Raw genomic sequence first — 21,527 nt, 5'->3', positions numbered from 1 at the left:
TAACTCTTGATTGCTTGTAATACTTATGAATATTTTAGGTGGACAAAAAGGCGAACTAAGAGGTGGACGCCTGAGCTTTTCCACATTTATATCACTGTGAAGCAACTGTAAGCTCTAGAGGGAATTTATATCTGTAACTGAAACCAGTTCGATTTTGTTTACCAACCTGGTTAAAATGTCATATTCAATTATCTTAAAGATAAATCGTCCAGCTCAAACCTTTGTAGGGGTAAGAGGTGGGACCATCATCATCATCACCCCCTTTTTGGTAGGCGGGACCCCCAAATGAAGAGGGCTGCGCACGCCAATGGCTATAAATCAGTTCAAACCAGTAAATAATAGTAAAACAAAACCTCTTCCGATGGAAATTTGCTAGATGTGCAACAAAATATACATTATTATTTTATTATTATTATAACTCGTTTTACATTGCTGTAATAAAGATGGGAGGCAAATCGATGAAGATCGACGTTTTTTAGACGTTTTGAAACTCTGGATATTAGTATCCACAGCTAAACAGCAGTTTCCTTTTTTGTAAATAGAATAGAAACTTGATTTGAATCATACTTTACTCAATGAGTCGAAATAATCAGGTCACGACCACACAAGCACTTCCGAAATGTCACTATAGGTCATATTATTGAGCCGTTAAAGTACGATCACATTCAACAGTCAATAGAAATAAAGCGTAAATCCCCAAGTTGCTTACAATTCCCCCTGTTTAACTAATAAAGAACATCATTGCTATGCATTAGCCTGCGCCTTATCGCTCATCAACATCCCATCGTTCGCCGTCGTCCGCTGTAGTGGTTTGTTCCGATTCAGGGGGATTTCTCTCTTCTCGACGCTGCGTGCCTTCACTTCCCATCGTACCTACCTCCACTATAGGTAGCACAGCGTGCACGATTTTGGACGAAGCTCGAAGTTACCCGCGACCGACCACGATCAACCTGTTTTCGGATTTAATTGGTGGTGTGCGTATGTCGATCATTGTCTTCGTAGGCTAATCGTTCGCAAATACACACGCGACGACTGTGGTCTTTGGCTGGAAATCGAACCTGCGGGTGCTAATCACCCGGCCACAACTTGTAGTACCGCATCGGGATTCTCAGTGGAATGGCGAACATCTCGAGGCTTTCGGTGTCATCGTTGTTGCTGCTGTTGTTGGCAGCCGCGAATCAAGCAGGTAGGCTTAATTAGCCATACAAAGGGATGTTACCAGGTGCAATAACCGCACTGTGATTTCGGTTTCTCACCACAGCAAATGTGTACGATAATTGTTCGGATGGAGCTGGTGTGCGCGGAATTTGCGTCCCGTTGAAGTCTTGCGATCCGATTTCTGCCCTGCTAAGGCGCGGTGGTTTCACCAACGATGAACGAGAGTATTTGGTCAAGTCAAACTGCGGCACGAACGAGGATGGACGGATGGTTTGTTGCCCGTTGCCGAGGATGTTGAAGGCTCGCTTTTCGTCACCGGCCTCCCTGCCCCCGGTTGGGGTGTGTGGAAAGGCCACCGGTGATAGGATCGTCGGAGGAGATATTGCCCAGCTGGATGACTATCCGTGGCTGGCGAGGATCCAGTACTATAAGCGTGAGTATTGACGATTGTTGTTTGTAGTAGTGGTGCAATTGATGGAAAATAACCCGGAAGTGAAGCAAATATGGTGATTGGCAAATTAACAAACATTAAGGGTCAGAGGTCGTGCACTTTTTGCATGATAGTTAAGAAATTTCCATCATGTACGGAATTATTTGAGGCTTTATTAATTTCCAGAGTTTTTGTAAATAACGCGGATACATGTTTAGTGCATTTGAAAGATTGGACTTTTCGAAAGGTTCAATGTGAAGGGTTTTTGATCTAATTTCCGTCCTACTAAGCACAACCCGCGTTTTAACACTCTCTTTTGATCGGGTTTTAACAAAAAACGCAATACATCTGTCAAAAACGTTTGGTTTTGATAAACAGTCACAAATTGTTGAGATATTGTTTAAAATCTTATACTGCTTCTTGATTCTAAATTCGTCCTACGAGTTTCAATTCCGTCCAAACGCATTGAAACGCCATTAGATTTTCTTCGTTCTACGGATAAACGTAGAAAAAGGGGATTCGGTTGTAGCTAATGAACACAAATGTTCATAATTTGCCAACATGATTCTTAAATATGGACACTGGAGACAACGGAACGGTCCTCCGGAAGAAACTGATACTAGAGTTCCACGATATTTTTCGAACAAAATTTTGAACTGTATTATGAGGCCGTTCGCAATGCTGTTGTATTTTATATGGAATGTTTAAATTTGAAACTAGAACAAAAACGCACCCCTCGCAATGCTGAGTTGCAGTTTCATTATTCGAGCACTAACTATTTTGCAACCAGATTTGCAACTGCTCGACTATTCGGTTTTATTTCTGAGCGGGTTTGAACCACGAATGAAACCCTATTTCAAATTTCTTTGGATGTATTTTTGAGGTTTCTCGTAAATGTTCAGAGAACTTCATAGAAGTTGAGAATATTCAATTTAAATTTGGAAATTTAACAGAAATTTTGGAAACTTCTGAGTAGTTTGAGGATATTTTATAGAAGTTCGGAGAACTTCATTTATATAACGAATAGTTTCATAAAAAAAATCGGAGAACTTCATAGTGTAAGCACATTGTATTCTGTAATTTCAAAGAAGTAAGAGGTTCATAAAAGATCGGGGAACATCTAGTAGTTCTAAAAGTTTCATAGTGTATTAAAGAACTTCATGGAAATCCATGGTTCTTCACGGAATTTCATGTGAGCGCTTGTGTCTTTTACATAAAGAAGATATTCTCTCATCTGATACCAGGCAGAAAAAGTTCCATGTGTTTTAAGATTTCTATAAAGTCCTCTGGATACTTTTACAAGACATCAGTTTAATCAGGTAGGGTTGACTACCCCATTTCCAGCCTATTAAGCACAACCCGCAATTAGACTTTCTTAATATAGCGCAGTTTAGCACCAAAGGGAATGTTATTATTACTGATGGCTTTCAAATTTATTTACCATTCCGTACGTACCGTAAGATTTGATAAAGAGAAACCAATCGTTGAGATATTGTCAAAAGTCTAACACTGCTTCTTGACGCCAAACGCGACCTATGGATTCTAAACTCGGCCCAACGCATTGAAAGGCCAATGAATTCACTTCGGCCTATCGGATGAAGATAAAAATTGATTCGGCCGGAGCGCTTCTTTTGTTTTTGGGAATAATGGGTGCAAACTTGCATATCACGCGTTCTTATTGACTTCGTTCGGTAGCTTATTAACTAAAGTATCGTACCAAACGCATAATTGGCTTGTGTACTCTGAGTTTTCTGCACGATAGGCCCAAAATGGGCGATTAGGCCGAAGTAGTTCTCTACCCTACTAAACTGATGAAGATATCAAACTAAGTCAAATCACATCTCCTAGATATTCTCTCATGATCAGCGAATTCAAACACATAAAGCAACCAACGATACAGACAAAACGCTTGCTACGACTACCACGACAAATTCTATCTGCAACACAGCTCGATCGCAATGGTAGAAGGTTAATGATATATTGCTTGCCTGCTTTGTTGCAATATACATGGTTGAGGACATAGCTTGATCGGAATCGAGAAAAGACATAACAAAAAATTCCATTTAACATGTGTTCGATAAAATAGCAGCGCATGCTGATTTTCCTACAAAATGGCCAACTTTGACATGCTGTAACTTTGTTAACTTATGATCAATTGAGCTGACACGTTCGCCAACGAACTACAAATATGTTCAATTTTACGATTACAAAATATTAAATTTTTTGAAGCACCTGCCAAAAAGTGAGACAACAGGTAAATTGTTCAAAATAAAAAATATGATTGTACTTGCCACACAATTATACTAATGCAAAAATGGTACAGGCATCGAAAGCTCTCAATTAATAACTGTGGAAGTGCATCTAGAACACTAAGTTGAGAGCACGCAATAAGCTAATATGCCATAAGCAATAAGCTTTAAATGCGAAGAAGAAGAAGAAGAAAAATAACTAAACTTGACCATTTTGTATGAAAATCAGCATGCGTTGCTATTTTATCGAACACAATATACCATCTTCGGATTTACTTCGTAAAGCAGCTTGCCAACAATTTGGTCGTTTCTTTCTACCGGCTTGAGCGAGCTCTGTGTTACCGATGCTATTTGTCATGAAAAAAAGGAAAAAGATTATATCATCATTGCTTTCCATTTCTGACAAAGCGTTAAGCTGGGTTTTTTTATGTTCGTAGGCAAGTATTAACTTCACTGGGAATAGAGGAGAAACTACCGGACCGTATAATGAAAATAGACTAGTTTGCTTTAAGCTCACGAGTCAACTGAACTCTTCCGTATATTTTGTTTATCTTTTTATGCTGCCAGCAGTGCTGCCAGTTGGGCGTTAACAAAACATCGCACCGCCACTTGACAGCTTGACGCTGTGCTAAATGCGCCGGTATGCCACAATTCTTCCCCTTTTAAACAGGCTATCAATTCAAAATTTGACCTTCGTCAACCACAATCAATTCAAAATACTCATATTAATAATCATAACAGAAGTCTTCAAGTTTCTTCTTCTTCTTATTTCTCTTCGACCTTCTGGGTTCCTCTGTCACTGTCACTTCCTGATGTTTCCTTTTTCTTCCCCCACTCGGGGCCTTCAACTCCTCACTACCGATGTCGTCTGCTCCACTGTCACTAACATCCACCCTCGTGGTACTGTCTGGCTCGCAGTTCGTAACTGTCCTAGGCGTTTTCACTGTGACAATAATATTCGGGTACTCCCAGACGACCTCTCGGTAAGGCCTGATTTGTGAACGATGCGCCATCGCGCCTACGCTTCCAATTTGTACCTGAATCGCTATCCTCTTCCTCCGACGCGTCCGTGCGCATCCGTTCGAGCAGCTCTGTGATGTGCCTATCCGCTGAAGGTCGCGGCCTATATGAATCGACCAGATTCACCGCATCTCTGTGAAGGTTTTTCAGTTTGAAATACTTTTTCTTGATGTGACCTTTCATACCACAAAAATGGCATATCGTCTCTGAATAATCCGGCCGATGCCCCTGCTTGAACCTTTGCCCATATCTGAATTCACCGGAACTCGTTGTAGGATTTCTCCCTCCGTTCCTTTGCGGCGTCGTATGGTAAGGCGTGTAACCCAAACGGCTTCTTACCGGCCCCCTGCTGTTGCCTGCCTCCTGGTGCGCTAACTCGTATGTCCTTTCCCATTTCCTTTGCGCGTATCCCTTGCCAATGGCTCCTACCAAACCCTCATTTTTAAGACCATCCGCCGTTCCGGCATTTGCCTTAGCCACCTCCCACGTGGCTATTAACTTTTCAGCATTTGCTAAGGATAATTTTTCCTCGCTTAACAGCCTTTGTCTAAGGCTTTTGTCCTTTATCCCTGCTATAATGCGATCCAGTATGGCGACATTTTTAAAATTTTCAAAGCCGCAAAATTCGGCCTGCAATTTAAGGGACAAAACGAAATCTTCCGTGGTCTCGTCTGGATTTTGAACCCTGGTGCTAAATTTATACCTTTGTACTAAATCAGGATCTATTTTATCTAGACGACTTTTGAGTTTGGCAACCAAATCGTCAAAAGCCGCCTGTTCAAAATTTCCCGCCGGATAAAGAAGCTTGATTTCTTCGAACATGACTGGCCCGCTCAACGTAACGAAATAGGCCATCCTGTCTTCATCCTTCACTTTGTTTACCCGGAAGAAATATTTCAAACGAGTAAACCAATCGTTGCAGGAGGTTCCACGACGATATGGTTCAATCGTAAAGGCTACGTTAGAAGAACTCATTTTTCTTTTTCTTTTTTTTTTATATGTAAGGATAAAAGTACACTATTCGTTCCCCAATAAAATGGCTAAAAGGAAAATGACGACCGAAAACAAAATGTCTTTGCCGACCTTCAGCCGACCTTTTCAAACACGCGCCGGATATCCTGGCACCGGAGTAGAGTCACAGGCTATGCAGTTCTTTGACTACGCTGAGAATCCTCTTCCGCCTTGGGGAAGTGTTTTATCACTGGCCCCGTATGGGAAACTCACCCTCCGTTCCGTCAAGTCTCGTGATATGGTCACTCCGGATGGATTTAGCGGTCACTATCCAGTTTTAATTTACCTGCCGAACCTCGGCTAAACTAGTCCCTCCTGGGAAAGAAAATATCTCTCCGCTTGATGACCACTATGCCTCCGTATGCACCCGCCGCTGTTGTACACACTCGATGCTGCTGGCGTACTTTTTTCTGCACGAATAACACTGCGGTTTCACTTTTCCCCAAATCGAACGCGAAAATAAAAGGTGAAAGGAATCGTTTCCTACCCGTCGCCACTTTTATGTTCGTAGGCAAGTATTAACTTCACTGGGAATAGAGGAGAAACTACTGGACCGTATAATGAAAATAGACTAGTTTGCTTTAAGCTCACGAGTCAACTGAACTCTTCCGTATATTTTGTTTATCTTTTTATGCTGCCAGCAGTGCTGCCAGTTGGGCGTTAACAAAACATCGCACCGTCACTTGACAGCTTGACGCTGTGCTAAATGCGCCGGTATGCCACAGGTTTAGACAAGGCAAGTCAATTGATCAAGTCAGTTGAATTCAACTGACTTGAACGCAAATTGAACGTGTGAACCATGCCATTCAACTGACTTGATCAACTCACTTGAATTGAAGAAAGTTGACCAAGGTTCAACTTTTCAAGCCAATTGAATTCAATTGAGTTGATCAAATGACTTTCCTAGTTTAAACCCAGCTTTATCGTTTGGCTTGTTGATCGCTTGTCATTTTGTCATTTGGAGTTATTTTTGATTCCTTGCTCATGATACCAGATGACTCAGAAAATATCCAAAAGTCAGGATATATGTACCAAGGGGTAGGTCACTCCGCACACCAATCTTGGCTCTTCTTTTTTGTCAATGTGCCACAAGCAGTGATGGAAAAGTTCGCGATAACTCACTATGACTCGTGAACTTTTCCCATGGAGAACTTCGTTAAATATCGCGAACTTTTCCAACACTGGTCACAAGTATGCCACAGGTGTGCCAATTGTGCCGGTCATACAGCAAGCTGCGATTGTTTGTAAAATACCCATCCCGGCAACCTGGAATTTCTGACACCTTCAATGTTTTGGTTTGAAATCGCAAGGATAAATCGGATTGAGGATGACGCGGGAAGTGGCGGGTATGCGAAATTTTGGTGTTTTGTGTTCATAGGATGATAAAAGTCCTGTCTTTTAGGGTTTTATAATACCCTCAAAGAAACCTTGCCATTCGTGATTTGAAAAGCAACGGTCTATCAGCGACCGGAAAGAGTTAAAACCGGTGGGGAACATTCTTGGAGATCAACTATAGAGGATGATGAATAGACTTCTGTAGTTGTTTTATGTGAATTGCAGGTATCAAAGGTACTAATGGGGTCTGATTAACTGCCTTTTTCTCTTGAGCCCACTACAGAACCTAACTTTCGTATTTAGATCTATAAGTGAACTGCTGGTCTGAGTTCCTCTGGTATAATCAATTAGAGGATGCTCCTGAATATACAGTCAAACAGCACACACAGCAGAGTGCTCAGATATTTTTTCAAAGACAATCAGGTGATCAGCGATCTTCATAAATAATCATCCTTTCTTTACATGTTTCGACAGCAGAATCGTCCGGGACCTGTTCTCGTGGTTCGAACGCGTTACCTGATACTGGATTACGAATCACCGAAGCAAATAAAATTTGCACACGCACACATATGGAAGGATGAATACCAAACATCGTTTAAAACTGCGTGTTGCAATTTCATTTTTGACAGTTTAAAATTTTAGAACTGTCGAATCAGCACTGCGAACGGCTTGATAATACATTTGGGGTTGTGTCATAAACATGCACTTCGATGGCCACGGAAACGAACCTCTGGAAGATCCAGAACCTCCGTAAAAGTGGTAAATCCACGAAACTGATCCTAGAGCTCCACGATTTTTCAAAAACAAAGTGATATAAGCATGAATTTAGGGTTGTGACATAAACATTGGTCACGGAAACGGTGTCCAGGAACTTCCGGAACATCCGTAAAAGTGTTCAATTCATGAAACTGATCCTAGATCTCCGCAGTTCTGTTCTAAAACACTTCAAACTATGATGTAAGAATACATGTGGAGTCTTCACACAAACGAAGACCCAGATAGCCATGGTATCGAACCTCAGAAAGATCGAGAACATCCGTTGAAGTAGCCAATCCATGAATTTGATAGCTCCGTGATTTTTTTCGGAAATACTTTGAACTGTAATATACGAATAAATTTGAGGTTGCTGCATAAACATGGTCCCCAATGGCCTCGGAACCGATCTGGATCATCCATTAAAGCGTTTTTTTGTTCTAAAACGCATTGAACTGTGATATAAGAATGCATTTGGGATTGTGACATAAACTTGGATCCTGATGGCCACGGAAACGACCCTCCGGGTGATCCGAAACATCCATTTAACTGATCGAAGCGCTAAGTGATTTTTTTATAAAACACATGGAAATGTGATACAAGAACTAGTCTGATGTTGTTTGGACTAGAGGCGTTCAGACTACGGCCCTTCGGACAAGGGCCACTCAGAAATACTATTGATAAAACACTACTAAATCTAAGATCTAATCCAGTTGGAATGTAGCAACAACCAAATAACTAATAATAGACACGCCACCATTACAGCCAACAGACGCTTTGGATTCCACTGTGGAGGAGTACTGATCAACGAGCGTTACGTTCTCTCCGCTGCGCACTGTATTCAAAGCGTTCCATCGTCCTGGACCCTGTAAGACGCCATCGTGCTTTTCCGACCGAAACGCACAAGGTCTAATCGATTTCTTGTCCCATTTCAGCTACAAGATCCGTTTGGGTGAGTACGACACCGTTACCGACACGGATTGCAGCTTCTATGATGAGAAGGATTGTGCCGATACGCAGAAAGACTATCTAATTGCATCGTTCTACATCCACGAGGACTACTTCCAGGAGAACGGTGCTGACTACAACGACATCGCGCTGATTCGTCTGGCTGTCCCGGTTACCTTCACTCCGTTTATCCAGCCAATCTGTCTACCAACCACCCAGGATCAGCAGAAAGCGGCTACGGCTCCGGCCAGGATGATTGTAGCCGGATGGGGTCAAACGGAGACCAAGAGCGCTAGTCAATACAAGATGTACCTAGATATTCCGGGGTGGAGCAACGATCAGTGCAAGGAAGCATTCTCTTCGGTTAGCGTGGACATCATTGATACTCAACTGTGCGCCGGAGGCGAGAAAGGAAAGGACTCCTGTCGAGGGGACTCGGGTGGACCACTGATGAAGCTGGAACAATTAGGTGGACAATCGGCTTGGTTCCTGAAGGGCATCGTGAGCTTCGGGACGGAGAAATGTGGAACGGAGAACGTACCTGGAGTGTATACTAGAATTAGCGAGTTCATGGATTGGATTCTGGAAAATATAGATGAGTAGACGGCTGGTGGTTCAGTATTTTTATTATTTTGTATTTACTAGTGAGATATCACTGCGGATGTTCAAGAAGCTCGAGTATTTGTCAGTTCTTTTCGTTAAAAATTTGAGTCTCGAAAATTATGGTTCAATGTGGTTCAAAATCCAGTCCTCAAAACGGTTTACGTTGGTGTAGACTCCGGGGACTCCCGCCAGCCCACACTGTCTACCAAAGCTGACCACGCCCATTACGTAGAAGGCCGGTTGCGGTTGCTGTATGGTTGGTGCAACGATATCCATCAGCGGTCCCCCAGAGTCACCTCTGCAGGAATCTTTACCGGCTTCACCCCCGGCACAAATCTGCCGGTCGTCAATATTTGCTGACGGATACTGACTCTGGCATTGCAATGTCGTCACTTTTGGAATTGCCACGTGTTGTTTGAAGCGACTTCCAGTTTCTGTAAAAGATGTGTTTGATAAGATCTTCGGAAAAGCCCGTCAACCATAATCGATCTTACCTGTTTCTGTCTGACCCCAACCGGCAACGAACAGTCGTTTGCCATCCACTGGGCGATTTGCAAAGTTCCTGCCCAATGGGAGGCAAATCGGTGTAACAGTATCGGTCAATATGGCCTCGGAAGCCAACCGCAGCAGGGCAATATCGTTGTGCACTTCGGTACGCGAGCTAGCATATTTTTCGTGATGAATCGACTGCTCCACGCGAATGTCCTGAACGCGTTCGTAGCACTCTTCGTTTTCGCAATCCGGATTCGTCAAGGTGTCCCACTCTCCAAGGCGGACGGCAGTTCTGGACAGGTGGATGGATGGCGGTAATGTTATTATTTTATAAATAAGACCCGGTTGAAAATTGACATTGTATGGAATACGTAAGTCGTAGTAAATGCATAAATCTAGACTAACATTTGAAAAGAGCGTAACTCAAAAATATAAACAAACCATATTTTGCCACATATAGAGAGAGAACAGTTCACAAACTACTCGATAAACACGAAAAAGTAGAAGAAAATATCACTTCAAATCATCAAAAACGTTTCTTCTTACATGGCGTATTCCCAACTTTCAACTCTATGATGCATCTGGTTGTTACGCCTTGCACCAGAACTACGAATTATATTGTTTTAATATGTCAAACGTACTGATTATGTAGTATCTTATCACGCCCGATTCATTTGAAATGCATCCGATTGATATTTCACGTGTAAACAACGAACAAAAAGAAGACCAAAAAAAATCTCCGGGCGTAATTAACCACTTCATTCGAGCAGTTAAATGACGTTTACTACCACTCAAACTTTGAAATAAAACATTATTTTGAAAAATTTTCTTCTAGAACCTCAAGAAAAATAGCCAACATTTGTGCGTTTCATAAAAAAATAGAAATTAGTTGGTCCAGTTTTGTGAAATCGCTGGTAGAAAGTCACGCCAAAACTGCTTGACAACCCGAGCAAAGTCGGTTACCAAAATGAAAGCAAATCGATATTAAAGTTTGCAGTTCCTATCATAATGAAAACTTATTTTGATTTCAATTGTCACGATAAGTATGATATCATATTGTGCTTTCATTATGCAGTTAAGACTTTTTAAATGAAAGCAACTTAACTTGAAGTTCTGCTGTTAATGTCTTGTTTAAAATTTAATTTAAGCTCATCTGTCGTTGAACTAACGATTATCGTTTATTTGTTTAATTTAACATATGTTAGCTCATTCGTGACTCGCCCGGGGTGAGATTTGAGCTCAAGTCTTTCAGTATGAGAAACGTGGATGCTAACGATATACGCCAGGCCCGTATTCAGTTAAACTTTATGAATGAAAAATCAGAAATCAAATTGCTTTCATTGAAAGCAAGATTAGTTTTCCGTTTGATTCAACAGTGTAAAAGTCAACCAAAATGAGATCAACTGGAGTATTCGAAATAAGTTACATCATAACAGCAAATTTTGATTTTAATTTGATCGTCAGCTTTGCTCGGGAAAGTGGTCAATTCCACTCTCACAAAATTTGCGAACGAAGAACCAACAAACAAAAAAACCCGAGGGTGTATTCAGGGTTGCTATCGATTTATCGGTAGTCCTACCGATTTTTGGGATGCCTACCGATTTAAAGACGAAAGGTTCAAAACTACCGATTTTTTACTTTTCCTACCGAGAATCACAGATTTTAAGTAATCTTGAAAAATGTTCAATACCTATGTTTTGTTTTCCGTGCAGTCAGACAATTTGATCGAACGCGGTGCGTTTTGCAACTTCAACCCAAACGGATGAGTTATTTTCACGTTTAATCGACTTTCTCTGTCTGTCTAGCGGAGATGCTATTTTCTGTTTCTCCCCTTTTTTTTTGGTTCCGTATTCCGTTCGTCACACTTACTTGTTGTGATTAGACTAGAGTCGGTGTATAATGAGTCACGCCAAGAGAAAAACAGTTGAACTCGCATCACGGCTTTTAAAAGATTCTCTTTCTTTTCACTTTTTTCTCTTTAATAAATCTTTTTTTTTTCCAGGCTCATTTGTTGTAGCTTTGCGGAGCCGATATACATTGTTTGGATAACAAAATCACTTAAAACTAAAGTTACTATAGTGGGGGCCGATTACTCGCGGCTATCTCGAGGTTAGGGGTAACAAATTGTAACAAATGGATTGCAGGGTAGGGATTGTGAACACAAAGTTTGAAGAGCTATGTGCTCTTGATCTCGAACTTAGTGACACTCTGATGAAAAAGACAAACATGGGGGTACACCGATGGGCAGCTAACAGCTTGGGAGAACACAAAATGACACTAACTACTAAATCCTCAGATCTATCCGTTTTAAAAACACATACATTAAATTCAAATAGTCGAGATCTCGGCTCGCCAAGACATCACTAACGGGTATCGCGGGTTGTTTTCCTTGGGTCCTGAGGGATGTGGATAACTCAGATCTGGCAACACGGTGTAAGGTACATGACCAAACAACATGCTCGATATCGTGATAACCACTGCCACACCCACATAAATTGCTGCCTGAGAGCCCAATTCGATAGAAGTGCGAGTCTAACGAGCAGTGATTGTACATAAGCCTTGATATAACGCGTATAAAGTCGCGGCTCATGTTCAACCCTTTGAACCATGGTTTGTTCGACACCTGTGGGACGTAACGTATACGGAGCATGGTTCCTGCAGTTTATAGGAGATGCTATGAAATTGATTAAATACACCAAATTCAGTGGAAGCATTTATGGTTGACCCATCTGTGAAAAATCTTGTATCGTTACTTACATGGTGGTACTTGATTGCAAAAATTGAGGGAACAACCATCGACCGATGGTGATCTGGTATTCCATAGATTTCTTGCATCATGGTCAGATCAAAATTTACAGAGGAACTATAGAAGGCTTGAAATCAATCACGATTGGAGATTACTGAAGAAGGACCAACCTCCAGCGTCATGTACTCATAGTACAAACTCATTAATCTTGTTTGAGGATTTCGGTCGAGCAGCTTCTCAAAGTGTTCTATTACCAAAGGATTCATTATTACACAACGGATGAGAAACCGGAAAGACAGCTCAGCGAGACGGTCTGTCAGTGGGAGAACACCCGCGAGTACTTCGAGGCTCATCGTATGAGTCGAGTGCATACAGCCTAGCGCAATACGAAGGCAACGGTATTGAATCCGTTGCAGCTTAAGGATGTGTGTTTTTGCTGCGGATTGGAAGCAAAAGCTGCCGTACATCTGCAAGCTGCCTTAGCGAGCAATTTTCATCAAGACAACCATCAATGTCTTTTGCATAAAAATTATAAAGAAGGGGGCTTAAACATGAGCCCTGGGGGAGACCCATGTAACTAATTCGTGAAGTTGTCGAGTTCCCATGAGAAAAGCTCATATATTTCTCTGACAACAAATTGCTCAAATAGTTGTTCATAATTGGTGAAAGCTCACTATCGTGGAGTTTATCTCTTTTCACTTGGCAACAGAGGACTTCAACATCAACTTCAAATGGCTTCTAGCGAGAAAAAAAGCGGTTGTAGTAAATCATTATATCTGTGATTTTGTCAAATTATCTTAACAAAAAATTGTAGAAATTCTCATTACTGATGATTACCAAACGTATCCCATCATTTATTCGATTATATTTTATATTTTATTGCAATACCTTTCGTGGACCTTTCAAAGCATCGCAATATTTGTAGACTTGGCCTCACTCTTGGCGTGACTATATTTATAGTCTAACGGATAGAATTGAGAACCAATTGAGCTGTCAAATAACGGAACCAATTGAGCGTATCACGACCAAAAACAGAAAAGAGCCCATCAGCTTTTGCGAACAAAACATCGGAAACCCATTTCTCGTGATTCAAGGCTCGCCTATGCAAACCAATATCATCATCGGGTTGAGGAAAGTTTCTCGTCTCCGATGATGCTGTTTATTAGCGTTTGGATTGCGAGGAAAGAACTATCTGAAGTTTCGTTTATAAAAGTGGATAGTACCTTTTCAACTGTTGATCTACAATATATTGAATTGGTTACGCTTTTTGAAATTCCATCCACCAGACTATAAATATAGCGGCTGTAGGCGTGACTCATTATACACTGACTCTAGATTAAAGGGCGAACACGAAATTATTGCGACACATTCAACAGGGCATAACTTTTTTACCATTGGGTAAAAATCAACCAAATTTTGCACACTTTCTCATTGATGTGTATTGTGTACATGCTGTCAAACTCGAAGTCGTGTTTTTCAATTCAACGAAAATGGAGATGAACCAACGCGAGTTGAGAGAACAAATTCTTTCCAAACACCTGGAATTTCCTGACCTGTCGCACCGGCAGTTGGGAAAAATGTTGAACATTCACCATTCAACCGTCTCCAGAGTGTTGAAGCGGTTCCAGCAGCGGTTGACGTTGGACCACGGCAAAGGAGCTGGAAGAAAACCGGGACCGGAGAACAAAAAGACGGAGGGAAAGGTGAAGCGGATGATTAAAGCAAATCCCAACGTCTCAAGCCGTGATTTGGCTAAAAAGATCGGCATGTCGCAGAGCTACGTCCAGAATGCAAAGAAGAGAGCTGGACTACATACATACAAGGTACAGAACTTCCCAAACCGCGATGAGCGGCAACAATCGACGGCTAAAACTCGGGCACGGAAGCTCTACGATAAGATGCTGACAAAATATGGCTGCTGTGTGATGGACGACGAAACGTATATAAAAGCCGATTTTAAGCAAATTCCGGGGTTGGAGTTTTTCACCGGCAAGAGCAAGTTCGATGTGGACGACAAATTAAAGAAGAAGAAAATGTCGAAGTTCGCCTCCAAATATCTCATTTGGCAGGCCATCTGCTCTTGCGGACTGAGGAGTGAGCCTTTCGTGACAAAGTGCACGTAAATGGCGAGATCTACAAATCTGAGTGCCTCGAGAAGCGCCTTTTGTCGTTCTTGCAGCAGCACGACGAAGCTCCGCTATTTTGGCCAGATTTGGCATCATGCCACTATTCTAAAAGTGTCCTGGAGTGGTATGAGGCCAATTCTGTCCATTTTGTTCCAAAGGACATGAATCCGCCAAACTGTCCGTAGCTGCGCCCGGTGGAGCAGTACAGGGCAATTATTGAAGCGGGAACTTCGGAAGAGCAAGAAGACAGTCAAAGACGAGAAGGACATGTTAAGAAAATGGAAAAAAAAACTGAGAAACTGGTACCGGATGACACTGTAAAGACTTTGATGGAGGGCATCAAGCGAAAATGCGTTCAATTTTACACTCAAGGCTCCATCGATTAACTTTTCTTTTGATTTTTGAAGTAAATATATGTATAAAACTACCCTAAAATTTTGGTTTGATTCTAAACATTATAAGAAAATTGGCATGACATTTTCGGTGTCGCAATAATTTCGTGTTCGCCCTTTAGATTATCCAATGAGTGAGGTTGAAGGACTGATGGCTTGGTTCGAAAGTTTCGGGAAGCCTTCTTACGCTCTAATAAAAAAAATACCATAAACGAACGATAACCCAAATGATTGAACTATTCCACAAATGGTTTGGATGATACCCCGAACACATCGTTCAGTAAATTAAACATAACATTTTTATTAGGACGGCCTACCGATGACTACCGATAAAAGTTTTTAGAAGCTACCGATACTGAAAAAAATAATCTGGCCACCCTGGGTGTATTTCCAAGGCATATCACCAGTGTTGGCAGTTCAAAGGAGGGAAGATCCGGGGAGTAACAACATGTAAGATATTATCAGGGCGCGTATGTTCAATTTCACGACAAAGATTTTTTTTTTAGTTTTTAGTGAAGCATGATGACAGATTTCACAGAAATGGAAAGTCGTGAAATAGGATTAAAACATCAAAATTCGGAAGCGATTCTTCTTTTTGATTTTACGCCCTTTTTATATGTTAGTCTAGAAATCTGCATACACCATCCTGCCCGTCGATGAGCAGTTCCACGCCAAAATATTTTCCAGTTTGAATATAACTTTATAGTTATTGCATGCAATAATAATTAATTAATGTATCATTATCTGTGCTATTAAAATATGTGCAGAAACTAAATGTGTTTGCAAAGCCATGGTTATGCGAAGAAAAAGTCCATGAAGACAATCGGTCAATAAAGACAGGACCTATTGAAAAGTGACGTGAGAATTGTTTGTTATGGGCAATCATTCACATGTGTTCTGAGATTCGATAATTTTGCTGTGATTAAGTGGAAAATTTCCTGTAGGTATTTACAAAATGTTTCTTCGATTTTTAATGATTCTTCGACACCAGTTGTATAAAGCTTGCTTTTATTTGAACATCATAAAAATGAAAAATAAGACCGCGTAAAAAAGGGTTGGGCTTATCGCATATTAGCTTATTGCGTGCTCTCAGCTTAGTGTTCTAGATGCATTTCCACAGTTATTAATTGAGAGCTTTCGATGCCTGTACCATTCTTTCATAAGCATAAGTGTGTGGAAAGTACGAAAAATTCGTAGAACCGGCCGGGAATCGAACCCAACCACATCCAGCATAGTCTTACTTTGTAGCTGCGCCTTTGTCGACTGAGCTAAGGGAGTCCCCAAATCTCACCAATGATCATAATCTCAATTGATTATCGTAAACAAAAATCAACAAGTAAACAACAGCGAATGATCTTACAAACTATGATCGAGCACTGAAATCATGCTTACTAAACTCAGCAGCAGACAATTTCTTAACAAATAATGGTAAGACTTCACTGCAGCTTTAGAATTTATCGTCAACAATTTTATATGGCAAAAGTTCACTAAATTTCCAATTACGAATATATCTGATCTATACAAATTTACAAATTTCCAATACAATCGCAATTGTAATTTAAAAAGACCAGAAGGTCTCGAAGAAACGTGCTCAACTTTCTGGCTCAGCTCTGGTACTCTCTTCGGTCCCAAGCTAATCGATTCCCCCCTCGAAACATAGGAAAATTCACGAACCCCTAATTTTATCTGCAAAACTTTCATAGCGAATCAAAACAATCATAGTGAAGTACTAGATTTCGACTAGAATACGGTACGCTCATCGATTTACTTGGGACCAACAGGCTAGTCTAGTGTGAGCCAATTTAAAATCGTTAGATTCCAACCGGTGACACCACTGTTTGTAAGATCTGATGAGGCCCGTTTAAGACGGGATGAGCCACTTATTTCGAGTTGTCTAGATGTATAGGGGGCCCGCTAGTGTTGGTGAGTTATTTGCCGTTAATGCTCATAGAAAGTTCCATATTTTGCCATAAAAGGTGCCAAAACAAACAGGTTTACGTGCTAATTTGGATAGATTTGGATCTGTTTCATACGACCAGAAGGTGTATGCTGATCACAAATGCCTTGCCAAATTAATTTCCTATGCAAGTGATGTAAATTTCGCGAATGTTGATTATGCATGGCTTAGTTCATATTAGTAAACAAACTTCTTCTTTTGTGTAACCTTTGTATTTAGCGCCTAGCAACCAAAAATATCCATTAGTACCGTCCCAATGATGTGATTTTATGTTCCTGACAATTTTTAAGGCGAAAATACAAAATTTTGAGCTAAGAACGGAAAATTTATATTCCTGGATTTTTATTTTTAAAACTTTGTTTTGGAGATTTTTAGCCCCGGACTGGTTTATCTCCGAACTTTCCAGGAGATGTCCGAACAAATTTCCGGGGATTCTTTGAACTAGCTTCTGAAGGGAGCAGAAAAAACTTCCAGCGAAAAAATAAAGAAGCTTTTCTGAAGGAAGTTTGAAGAAAGTTCTGTGAAAAATCAGAAAAACATCCTGGGAACTTCCAAGACCAATATTGAGAAACTTCTTGCAAACATTTAACTTACCTTTTGGTAAAAAACTGATGACACATCCAGAGGAAGCCAGAAAAGTTTCGGAAATCGAACGCAAATTCCAGGGATGCTAGAAGAAGCTTGTAAAAACTTTCCGATAGAAGACGGAGAATGGCTTATGGAGAAACTTCCAGAGGAAGGCGAAAGAAAGTTCTTGGAAGAATTCAATAGATACATCCGGTAGAAGCTTAATTTTACTTCTTGGAGAAGACGAAGGAAGTGTCGGATGCCAGAACGGAACAGTCGTAAGAAACTTCAAGGAGAAGTTGGGGAAAAAATCCGAACGATTTCTGGGGGGTATTAACACAATATTCCCCGATGTTCCTTACATATTCTAACTACCCAGCAGTTTTCCTGATATTCATAAAATATACCTAAAGACCTCACAATGTCCCTGAAGTTTACGAAACATTCCTAAAATGCACTCCCATAATTCATCGGAACGCTTTGAAAGTTCTTGCAATTTTCTGGAAGTTAATGGGGCTGTTTAGAAATTCTCCATTCATTCTCGAAATACTCGGAGCTTCAATGAAACTATGGGAAAATATCTAATCTTCTTTGAAGGTTTCTGGACTTCCTTGAAGATTTTGGAACTTCCCTAGCAGCACATTTATCGAAAAACGGTTCAGGCAATTCAGTCACAATCAAGTTGCTGCAACTTTCTGCCACAGATTTGTGCTGCTTGGGTTTTTAGGTGCTGTAACAATTTTCTTGCTATTAATAGAACATCAGCATTGAAGTTTTGTGATCTTCCCGATTTAATTTTTATTTTTAGAACTTCTCGAGACTGTCATTAAAAAGTACGGAACTTCCTTTAATTGTTTTCTCAATTTTCTAATAGCTCATGTAACTTACCTTACGTTTCCAAAAAATTTATGAACCTCTCGGAATTTTGATGAAGTTTTCTGAAATTTCCTGAGCTTCTCGGAACTTCTTTAAAGTTTCAGTTATATCTTTAAAATTAATTGATCTGTACTGATGTTCACTGTGCTTCTCTAAATTTCTAATTCTCCTGAAACAAATGGAACTGTCCTGAAAACGATTTAATTTCCCTGAACTTCTTTGAACTTGCGAATTTTGTGGCGTTTTCTGGAGTTTTCTGAAATTTCCAGGTTCTCGAATTAATGTAAGAGCAACCGTACGACTGGTACGGTTGCTCTTACATTAATTCGAGAACCTGGAAATTTCAGAAAACTCATTTGCGGCACTATTTTACTTACGCACAGCGTTTCCATTTTGGCTTAATCACTCCTCTCCACACCGGTCGTTGCTATCAGAGTAATAATTTAAGTTACCGTTTTCCACACCGGCAAAACAAACTTTTCTTTCAAAATAGTAACCGTCTGAAGCGTTGCTAACGGGTTGCTAAATTTATGAACTCACTACTTCCCAAGGTGCGGATTGCTATTTCCCCCACCTGAATAGCAACCCCCGGTACGCAAGTAGCGTTATGGTAAAGGTTATTTACTCATTGGTACGGTTGCTCTAACTGTCCTTAAGTTACAGCAACTTACCCTTTCAGATCTTTAAAGAAGATCGAAGAGTGCTATGCTGGTAGATCGAAGCAAAAAATATTCCTCCCGTCAATGTTTGGATTTTGCGTTGATCCAGATTGTTTTTAACAGTAAAGTGATATTGGTTAAGAACGGATACTTGAATTTCCTGAATCGAGTTCCACAGTGTGCGGATTGAGTCGGACGGCCAAGCGGTGTTTCAAGACTACATTCGGGACATTCCGTGCAAGCTCTACCACAAACCGGATTCCCCCGTGAAGTGAACCGTCTACAATTGCGACTTCCCCTCTAACACATCAGGCCAGCTTTTTGGGTTCACTTGGCTAGATTTGGTGAGATCGTTCCATTTTGTCCTTAATAATATTTTCATACTTAATATCCGAGCACTGGTACTAGTACTAGTGATACTACAAACATTTTCAACTCATTAAATACGCGTCAATCAAGCAATACCGCTTGATTGAAAGTTCCAGTACATTATTAATGATTCCCACATTGAAATGTATTGGAGCGGGGCTTATCGTATGCGTAAATAGCTTCGGAATGCTTGCGTTCTTGAAATGGGCTTTTGGAGTTGCGATAGAGCTGTCACCTTCTAACTCCCGGATTTAAGCTTCATGCAATTATTTATATAAAAGATGGATGCAGTAGGATTCTATCCATATGCCACTGCTAGTCAGTGGGAGTTAGATTTTAAATACACACACACACAGTTAGTTTTATGTTCTTAACTCAAACACGTTAAGAGATACCTCTCTGAAATAGTAAAGTATTTAAGCATGAATAAAATAGTTGAAAAAAATTTCATCACTCAGAAATTGTATTTCCAGCTTTTCTTTATGATTTTCCTCCATCATGAAAATTTTCGTGGAAAACATTTTTTGGATCACATTTTAAATGGTAAAAAGGTAAATGAATCATTAAACAATGACGATGTTCCTTAATAAGTAAAAAAATCATCTTAAAATAGATCGGGTTGCTCATTAAATTATTGATCAAAATACGTTAAAAATCTTAAAATGCTCAGTAAATATTTAAAGTACCATGAAATCAGCTGAAATGTTCAGTAAATCATTGTGTGCATTTGTGCATTTTTACTGAACATTTCAGCTGATTTCATGATTAACCTTTCTACAGCAGCTTATCCGATGATATATGGTACAATTACACTTCAAAATGGTTGCAAAGCAAACACTAAGGAGCATTTTCAAATGCTTAATGTACAGTTTTCTCTATTTTAGGGAGCGTACTTTAAATATTTACTGAGCATTTTACGATTTTTAACGTATTTTGATCAATCATTTAAGGAGCAACCCGATCTATTTTAAGGAGATTTTTTTACTTATTAAGGATAATTTCATCTGTTTTATTGAGCAAAAGTAGGGCTGCCATTTTAAATGGCTTGCTGAGATAATTTCTGAGCATGAGTTCATTAGTTATGCATTTTCAAAGTACGTAATTTCCGGAACTGGGAGGGAGAAGCAGATCTTCTTTTTTTTTCCTTTATTTAACGTCGGTCTCTGTTCCGCAATCTAGTGGCAATCACCGTCGGACATCGATTGCCATTCATTGACGGCAACCGAATGTGCAGGAAGGCAGCTTCCACACCTGCGTAGGATATCGCACCCATTCACAACACACATGGGCCAGGACCAACGACTTTACTTCCCTTCCGAAGGAAGACGTGACCAGAGATTTTTATGCCTCAGAAAAATCACACCAACCTCGGCTGGGATTGAACCCAGACCCATTGGGGTGTTAGAAAGCAGTCACGCTTACCATTACACCACCGGCGTCGGCTGGAAGAAGCAGATAGCACATAGGGAATTCATTGTATACTTGTTTTTCTTGCCATGAAAACTTGGGCCACTGAAATCAAATCAAAACAGGCGCAGCAAAATAGCGTGGAACGATCCTTACACCACCCAGCAGCTTGGCAATCTATTTTGCTGGATCTCAGTGACAAAATTGCCGAGATTCACTTAACAAACGGGAATTTTGCCGAGGTCTCGGCTAACAAACATAAATTTTGCTGAGATCTCAGTAAAAATAAACTGCCGAGCCTGCTCGGTGGTGCCAATCTCGGCAAAAAATCTAAGTGTGTACACAGCAAAAAAATAATTTTGATATCACGTCAAAGTGGATGCACTACAATCATGTCGAAAATATGGTGTAATATTACTTGCTAAAAAG

At 40.5% G+C, this 21,527-nt stretch overlaps 2 protein-coding genes across 2 annotated transcripts in view; one reads left to right on the top strand and one right to left on the bottom strand.

Annotated features, from left to right (window-relative positions):
• Positions 1 to 1,026: 1,026 nt before the first annotated feature.
• LOC135697734 (CLIP domain-containing serine protease B4-like) lies at positions 1,027 to 9,515 on the top strand. The gene is made up of 4 exons (XM_065217537.1): positions 1,027 to 1,186; positions 1,262 to 1,591; positions 8,722 to 8,824; positions 8,892 to 9,515. Exons 1-4 carry the CDS (start codon positions 1,117 to 1,119, stop codon positions 9,505 to 9,507), a joined length of 1,119 nt encoding a protein of 372 aa, XP_065073609.1. The 5' UTR covers positions 1,027 to 1,116; the 3' UTR covers positions 9,508 to 9,515.
• A 22-nt stretch (positions 9,516 to 9,537) lies between these two features.
• Positions 9,538 to 21,527, bottom strand: part of LOC135697109 (uncharacterized) — a 45,140-nt gene continuing 33,150 nt past the window's right edge. The window contains exons 9-10 of the mRNA XM_065216696.1: positions 10,002 to 10,291; positions 9,538 to 9,941 (exon numbers count right to left, since the gene is read on the bottom strand). Coding sequence (XP_065072768.1) covers positions 9,625 to 9,941; positions 10,002 to 10,291 — 607 coding nt within the window. The 3' untranslated portion in view covers positions 9,538 to 9,624. The remainder of the gene's footprint in view (positions 9,942 to 10,001; positions 10,292 to 21,527) is intronic.

Source organism: Ochlerotatus camptorhynchus, unplaced genomic scaffold, assembly GCF_037179485.1.
Source record: "Ochlerotatus camptorhynchus isolate MF236.1 unplaced genomic scaffold, CSIRO-AGI_Acam_v1.1 ptg000007l, whole genome shotgun sequence".
NCBI classification, from domain to species: domain Eukaryota; kingdom Metazoa; phylum Arthropoda; class Insecta; order Diptera; family Culicidae; genus Ochlerotatus; species Ochlerotatus camptorhynchus.
The sequence above is the reverse complement of the archived record's forward strand: the minus strand, read 5'-3'. Positions and strand labels throughout refer to the sequence as shown.